Source organism: Poecilia mexicana, unplaced genomic scaffold (genome assembly GCF_051168715.1).
Source record: "Poecilia mexicana isolate PSO_F unplaced genomic scaffold, ASM5116871v1 scaffold_10, whole genome shotgun sequence".
NCBI classification, from domain to species: Eukaryota; Metazoa; Chordata; class Actinopteri; order Cyprinodontiformes; family Poeciliidae; genus Poecilia; species Poecilia mexicana.
The window spans coordinates 28,588,261-28,596,124 of NW_028263379.1; the positions used below are offsets into that span (position 1 = coordinate 28,588,261).

Here is a 7,864-nt window from a genome sequence, read left to right on the forward strand (position 1 = left end):
TTCTTGCTGATGACACACAACTTATCAAGTAAAAAAAAAAGAATTACAAAAATATGCATTAAAGGGTGATGTGCAAACTAAATAACTGTAGGATCAAATTGGACTGCGTCACTGACTTTGAATTTGTCTGGGTGACTGAACTGACTGTTTTTGTAAAGCAGGCCAGAGACTATCTTTTTTTGTGTGTTGGTGCTAAAGGAGTTAATACAATTATACTGAAAGTAATTTCAAGTAAACTTGCTTTGTAACCATCAATGTCCTTTCAAAGATATAAGATGGAAAATGATTCATTTTACAAGCTAAATGTCTTCACCAGTTTTCAAGTCATGTTTCATTGATCACATTACACTGTTATATAAGAAATAGCTTCGGCTGTAACTCTACCATTTTTTTTCTGTCAAGTCACGAATTTATGGAAACACATGTTCAAATGTAGACAATTGCACAGTCTGAAACATCTCCTAATTATACTAATGTGACTATTACACACTACTTATCCATCCATCTACATAATTTAAATTTTATGTTTCTCTATTTTTTTTTGTTGTTTTCAGCACCAAGAATGAGATTTACTTACTTATTGTATTCAAAGAATTCTAAAATATGTTGTCAATTTTAACACGTATTGTTACTTCCATATACTTGTATGATCAATAAAGATTAAAAGTTGATCAAACTTTACTACCTGAAAGAGGTATCAAGTGAAGATTCGTTTGAGAAATGAAAGAACCGGCCAATTTAATCTAAATGATCCGAATCCTAGAAAAGAGTCGGACGGCCCATCGCCACTTGCTGGAGTCGGGCACTAGGAGGGTGGAGAGAGAACGTAAAACGTCGCCTACTTTACACGCCTGTTTCGATTTTACGTGATGACGTTGTGGAGGCTCAGCTATGATGGCAGCCGTAGGTTGACATCAAAACGATACAGAATATTAAGTATCTCAAAGTTAGCGGAAAAGCCCCGACACAATAACACAGAACACATTAACATTTTTCAGATAGCACACGCTTTAACACACACCTGCCCGGTTAGGGGAACGGTAAGTTACCGAAGCAACGTCCACCTTTGCTGTATCAAAGTGGAGCCTGGTGTGTGCCTGCGCTGCGACTTCAACTCGTTTGTTTCATGTTTTGCATACACTCCTGTTAAATTGTGAAGCTAGCTGTTTAGCTGGGGAGGCTAATAAAAGCATAAACAGCGTTCAGTCCACTCTCCCCACTGGTGTTCAGCAGTTCTGCGTGGATAACCTGCTAACTGGTAACCTAGCTAGTCAGAGAGCAGCTGTGGAGCCGAGCTAATGTTTGAACACGTCCCGTTTGACAAGCCGCTCTCCCACTGCGCTCCTGCCATGCTAACACTGCTGGAATGTGCTGTGAAACAATTACTGCCGCTGTTGCTTTGAAATCTAAGATTTCCTGGCGTTTATGTGACTTGTTGAAAAGTCACTGGACTGGTTATAAATGGTCTCCTGCTGCAAACCAAAAAGTCTTATTAATGGAGAGTTTTGGTTATCTAAATTTCATCCTTACATGACATGTTGTCCACAAAACAGCAGTTCCCTGAATCACTGGCCTGTGTGTTCTCTGTGTTGTTCGTGAAGTGGCACTATGCCCGCAGCCACTGTGGATCACAGCCAAAGAATATGTGAGGTTTGGTCCAACAACCTGGAGGAGGAGCTGAAGAGGATCCGACAGGTCATCCGGAAATACAACTATATCGCAATGGTAAGTTGGGATTATTCAATTTGGCAATTTGTGTCAGGATTACTGTATGCAAAGTCATTGAATATTAGCATTGTCACGTCAAAATGTGTGTGGAAATATGCAAAAAGTATTAATACAGGCTAAATGGAGCTGTTATCAACACCCGATTTCCTCATTGGTGTTGGCAGTGGTAATATTTGTCATCATATCACTCAATCACTAGCTAAGTTAAATTCACCAAGCGCACAATCTGATACATTTCTAGTATATGTTTGTGTCAGTTTTGATTAATAATGTCCCAAAATTAACTTTGTCTTGAAATTAGAATGTTATATGATTCTGATTACAAAAATAATAATGTATAAAGGACAAATTAACTATTAATAGAATGTTCAGTGGAAGGAAAAAATGTGAGACACTCAAAAATGTGGTTACTCACCAAGAAACGTATGACTCTGTTGCATGTATATTTAAATTTTCTAAGAAATGAATTTGTCTAACTTAACTGAAATAAACACAATATATTACTGTGTATTAAATATTTTGTTTCACGTTTTGATAATCAAATACTAAACTAAACTTTTTGATCGTATTGTAATTTATTGACTCACCAGCAACAAACTGGTCGTTGTTTCTTTCCTACTGGCGGGCGCCGGTCTCCCAGACGCCGTCAGCCCCCTTTCTGGGTAACAGCGGCTCGCTCTCTTGCAGGACACGGAGTTTCCGGGCGTTGTCGCCAGACCGATTGGGGAGTTCAGGAGCAACGCTGACTACCAGTACCAGTTGCTGCGCTGCAACGTGGATCTGCTGAAGATAATACAGCTGGGTCTCACGTTCATGAACGAGCAGGGAGAATATCCTCCAGGAACGTCAACGTGGCAGTTCAACTTTAAGTTCAACCTCACGTAAGATCGCCGTCCTGTCAGTTTCTTATGTTGCCTGGGTAAATTTGCAGAGCTTGCAAAAATTTTAAGAAATACAACTTGTACTGGAGCATACGAGCTAGACTTTATATATATTTATTAATCACAATTAAAGCCGGGACTTTAATGCAACAATTTTGATTAATTCATTACATAGATTTTAATGTGTTAACATTTTTTAGCACAATTGATTAAAAAAACTTTTTATACTCCAAAGTTCCCGGTTGAACCTTTGCATTCACATGGTTCTGGTACGGCGGTAAATCTGATGCACGAGCAACATCCCCGAACAGCAACGGACGACAAAGTGACTTCACTTGGCTCACTTTGTTTCAAAAGACGATTTAAGGGGATGCTTGAGAATACAACTGTTGTTTCCAAATAGCGCTAAAAAGAGTTAGCCTGCTAGCAAAGCTTTTCAGGCCTGAAATAGCATCTTGAAGCTAAACGCTAATGTCAGCGTTCACAGCTCACATTTCTAAAGAAGGATTTGCTCAAAGACGTTGAAACACCTGGAAGCTGAATGGCATTTTGCACTAATCTGATGGTTGAATAACCTAAATAACAGTTTAAAAACAATAAATGTCTTTGTTGTTGAACTCTGTTTATTCAATAATTTAACAGGAAAAGAAAAAGTTTTTTGAATTGAAAATGTTGCTCATTTTGTCAATATATGGTTTTCAATTAAAAGGTGATTAATTGATTACAGATTGTGAAATTAACTCTATTAAAAACTTTAATCACATCCCACCAGTAATCATAATTATAATATTTAAGCACAGAATATGAAGAATGGCCAGCTGTCAGGGTGAAATTAGCAACAAGGACAGAAATCCCACAATCCAACTGGGTGTCACCGTTTTGAGGTTTCAGCTGCTGCAATTTTACCCATGCAAACTTTACATTACTGTTCCTGACAGACACTGACTGGTGTGTGTGTGTGTGTGTGCGTGTGTGTGTGTGTGTGTGTGTGCGTGTGCGTGTGCGTGAGCGCGCGCTAGCCGAGCTGAGTAGTTCAGATCAGAACTCTGCGGTTCTGTTTCTCTCTTCATTAGAGAAGATATGTATGCACAGGACTCCATTGAGCTTCTGACCACTTCAGGGATTCAGTTCAAGAAGCACGAGGAGGAAGGCATCGAGACGCTGTACTTCGCAGAGCTGCTGATGACGTCCGGAGTGGTGCTGTGCGACGGCGTCAAGTGGCTGTCTTTTCACAGGTACGCTGCTCGTGTTCCTGAATTTGCCTCAAACCGTCGCAGTCAAGATTTCGACGTGGCAAACGAATGCTGGCGCCGGCACCTTTTTCTGTTCAAAACGTTTGTCCCAACATTCCCGCCCGTTTCCTTGTTTGTGTTTTTGCAGTGGCTATGACTTTGGATACCTGATCAAGATCCTGTCTAACGCCAACCTGCCTGAGGAGGAGGTGGACTTCTTCGAGATTCTCCGCTTGTACTTCCCGGTCATTTATGATGTCAAGTACCTCATGAAGAGCTGCAAGAACCTGAAGGTAGTCTGAGAAATGGCAGAGGATCCCTGGGTTTAGTTTATGCTGGGAAACTCTGATTCCTGAAGTAACTGTAAGGGTTCATATCTGATATTAGAAACCGTTATCATTTCTGCCTGATGGCCTCAGTTCTGCCATCAACGCTGCAGCTGGAGCAGAGTGATCATGGCAGGACGGAGACCCGAATGGTGTTAAATGGCGCCGTGCGGCAACAGTCCGATAAATGATTGATGGAAACAATCAAACACGTCCAGCAGGAATTCAGAGCTTGTTCCTCCTAAATGCCCGACAGGGGCTTTGATTGCTCCAAGCTGCTCTCATTTGTGACGACTTTTCTGTTTCGAGGTGTATAAGAAACAAAAAGTTAAATGCACTTCAGATTTCTAAATTAGATGTATTTTACTTCCTGTTTGGGCTCAGCTTGTTTTTTTTGTTTTTTTTCACAAATACTTCTGTCAACTTAAACTTATAGTTTTTACTAATGTCTTGTATTTTTAATCTTGCAGAGTTTCTTTCCATCAAAAGATTAGAGTTCAGTAAAAAATAATCCCATTTTTTCCTCTGTCTTAGTTCCTATCATCCTGCGGTGTTCCTCTCCGAAACACGACCGTATTATCTAGAGACATGCTGCCCGTGGCTTGTTAGCGGTGCTGTCCTCCATTATGTGGACTTGCTGAGCGTGACTGATGGCGCTTTGTGTTCAGGGCGGGCTGCAGGAAGTAGCTGAGCAGCTGGAGCTGGAGAGGATCGGACCGCAGCACCAGGCAGGCTCAGACTCTCTACTCACCGGCATGGCGTTCTTCAAAATGAGAGAGGTAGGAGCCCCAAGTCAGCAGCCTGACGCAGAGCTCCGCTTCCTTTGGCCCTCAGCTTCCAATGTCAGGGGAGAATATTGATTCTGCTGGGTATTTTGTCACAATTTGGCCTATTTCAAGCCTAAACCTTTCAGTTTCTCTTAGAACGTACAGCCGGAGCTACAGCGTAAAAATGTAGATGAAAGCATTATCAAAATGGCCTAGTCAAAGTCGAGATGTCGTGTTGGTGTGTTACAATTGTCGCCAAACCACAAAGACGCACGAAATAACACACTTATGAAAAATAAGCTGAAATGATTAATCTGATTATTGAAATAATTGTCAACTAATTTAGAGATTGATTAATGGTTAACCTGGATTTAAAAAACTTTTTTTTTGAGTAGATTTTTTTTAAAAGGCCATTTGTGAGAACGACGTACTCAAACATACCCAAAACTGTACAAAAGTATAAACGTTTGCATTTAGAAACAAAACAATTTGTAGATTCATTTTAACCAGAACTCCTGGTGTTTCTAGACATGCAGAGTTTTATCTTCACTTGACTCAAATTTAATAAGAAATTACATAAAATATCTTATTAAGCTACGTTTGCTATGAAATTATTAATAGGCTAATGCAAGTATTTTTCAATTAATCTACAAATAATCAAGTGTTCACTAAAGAAATACTATTCATTTCAGGTAATAAAATGTTTCATTTTCTTAACTTGAATCCCAACACCACCGGTGTCCTCCAATCCCAGTATTGTTAACAACTTGTTTACCACATTTACCCACTTAAATCAATAAAAGTTTATGACCATAATTGGTGTCGAAACAGTTAATCCGATTAATTGTGATCAGTTTCGTAATCGATTAATCGTTAATTGGAGAATAGAAGCAGAACCGGCTGAGCATTTCACGTTGGAAGCAATTTTTTAGCTGCAGATGCTACAAATGATGAAGCACCAAAGGAATGCCAAGTTATTGTATTATAGGCAAAAAAAAATTATAATTACATTTGTGGGTTTTTTTATATTCTACATAAAAAAATTAAGTAAAAATCTGCAGAACGTGCACATTCTTTTATCCGATTAATCAATTAAAGATCCGATACGCTAATTGGTAGCTAGTCCCATTTGTTTCTGCTGATAATTTTTTTCGTGACCATCAAACTGTTTTTATTTTTTCCCAGTCTATGACGTAATCACACATCTGTATCGCTGTCCGCCCTTCTCCTTCTCTCCAGATGTTCTTCGAGGATCACATCGACGATGCGAAGTACTGCGGCCACCTGTACGGTCTGGGCTCGGGCTCCGCCTACGTGCAGAACGGAACGGGAAACGCCTACGAAGAGGAGGCCAACAAGCAGCAGTCGTGACATCGCCGGAGTCTCCCACCGTCCCAAAGTCCGGCCTGGCTCCGAGGCGGCGAACCGGTTCCACCACGATAACGGAGGAACAAAAACACCGACGTACATTCGCGTTATTTAGCTGTCTTTTTTTTGTTTTGTCGTCTTCTTCTTCCCCATCGGCCGCGCCCGTCTCAGACGAGCGGAAAAGAAGCCTCGTCCGCACCGCGAGCCGCATGCTCGCGAGTTTAGCCTTTTATCCCTTGCGAGGCGGCGCCAAGATGACGCTCGGCTCGGCTCGGTTCGGTTCGGTTTGAACATGCCTGAAAAGATGGGATTTTAGTTTTCCCTCAAGTGTTCTGCAGACATGTTTTTTGCACTTTACAAAAGAAAAAAAAAGCAAGAAAAAAACAAAAGAAGAAGAAGCAGCTCTAACCCTTATTTTATACGGAACGCTGAACACGTTTGCGGTGCGTCTCCGTCTCCTCTCCGTTGCCTTCCGTGTTCCTGTTTTGTTTTTTGTTTTTTTTACATCGCGAACATGTCAACTCTCCCACCGCCGCGAAAGCAGCTCTCGCCACGCTCGGCCTTAACACTAGCTGCATTCTTCTCTTTTAAACCTTTTAATTTATTGTGCCGGTTACGCTGACTAGTGACCCTTTTCAACACTAAACAACAAAAAATAAAATCCGGACGGATCGAGACGGAAGTCCTCACCGAGTGTGTGTTCGCCGACACTTGAATCTTTTGTTCTTGATTTGTTCACGTGACGAGAATGTTTGTACCGACCTGAATAAGCTCTGATTTCACTGTGAGAAGCGTCTCCTCCTCATCCAATCATTTCTCTTTTTTTTTGTTTTTTGTTTTTTTCCTTGTCGTATGAATAGCATGTATCCAGATGCTTTTCACCAGGAGGAATGCGTGTCATTTGTGTGTGTGTGTGTGTGTGTGTGCGTGTGTGCGTGCGTGCGTGCGTGTCTGTGTGTTTAAACGCTCTCGCTGACAGACACACACATAGTCAGATGCATGAGCTCTGTATAATCAACCAGTGACACAAGCAGCTTTTCCCATTAAACAAACCCAGTAGGACATGCTGACGTCAACCTGAACTACTCTGCTCAGAGTTCGTTTTTCTTTTATTGTTTTAACGGAATAAAAGGGAGGGGAGAAAAAAAAAACAAGCCCTTTTCTTTGTAGTTAACACCACTTGAGTTGTGGAATGCCTCCTTCCTGTAGCGTCGTCCGGTTTCGGGCGCAGAGCGGACCGCATGCGTTTCAAAACGTCGGACTCGAAGCGGACTTGTTGATCGGTTCCCACATCCCGCTTCTAGGCGTGTTAAGGTCGTAGGTTAGCAGCTTCTTATTGACCTCTGCCTCCGAACGTGACATGCGCTTCCTTTCCTTTTTCTGCAGCTCATCTCACACTGTAAAGAAGAAAGAAAAAAAACAATATGCAACATAAAGAGAGGAATGTTTTTAGACGTTTTTTTGTAAATAAAGGCTTGAAATTTTTCTACTGGAAAAAGAAAAAAAAAAACTGTTCTCGGCAGTGAAATCTTTTGGTCATCTAAATAAACCGCTGGAAAGTT

General features: G+C 41.1%; 1 protein-coding gene across 2 annotated transcripts; it reads left to right on the top strand.

Annotated features, from left to right (window-relative positions):
• The first annotated feature begins 841 nt into the window (after positions 1-841).
• Positions 842-7,864, top strand: cnot7 (CCR4-NOT transcription complex, subunit 7). Of its 2 annotated transcripts, XM_015008884.2 has the most exons (7): positions 900-1,040; positions 1,602-1,725; positions 2,416-2,609; positions 3,683-3,844; positions 3,990-4,134; positions 4,836-4,946; positions 6,174-7,864. In XM_015008884.2, the coding sequence occupies exons 2-7, from the start codon at positions 1,609-1,611 to the stop codon at positions 6,303-6,305; spliced, it is 861 nt and encodes a 286-aa protein (XP_014864370.1). In that variant the 5' UTR covers positions 900-1,040; positions 1,602-1,608; the 3' UTR covers positions 6,306-7,864. The 2 variants fall into 2 exon arrangements, with proteins under 2 accessions (XP_087865901.1, XP_014864370.1); XM_088009775.1 differs by lacking the exon at positions 1,602-1,725 and having other exon boundaries at positions 842-1,040.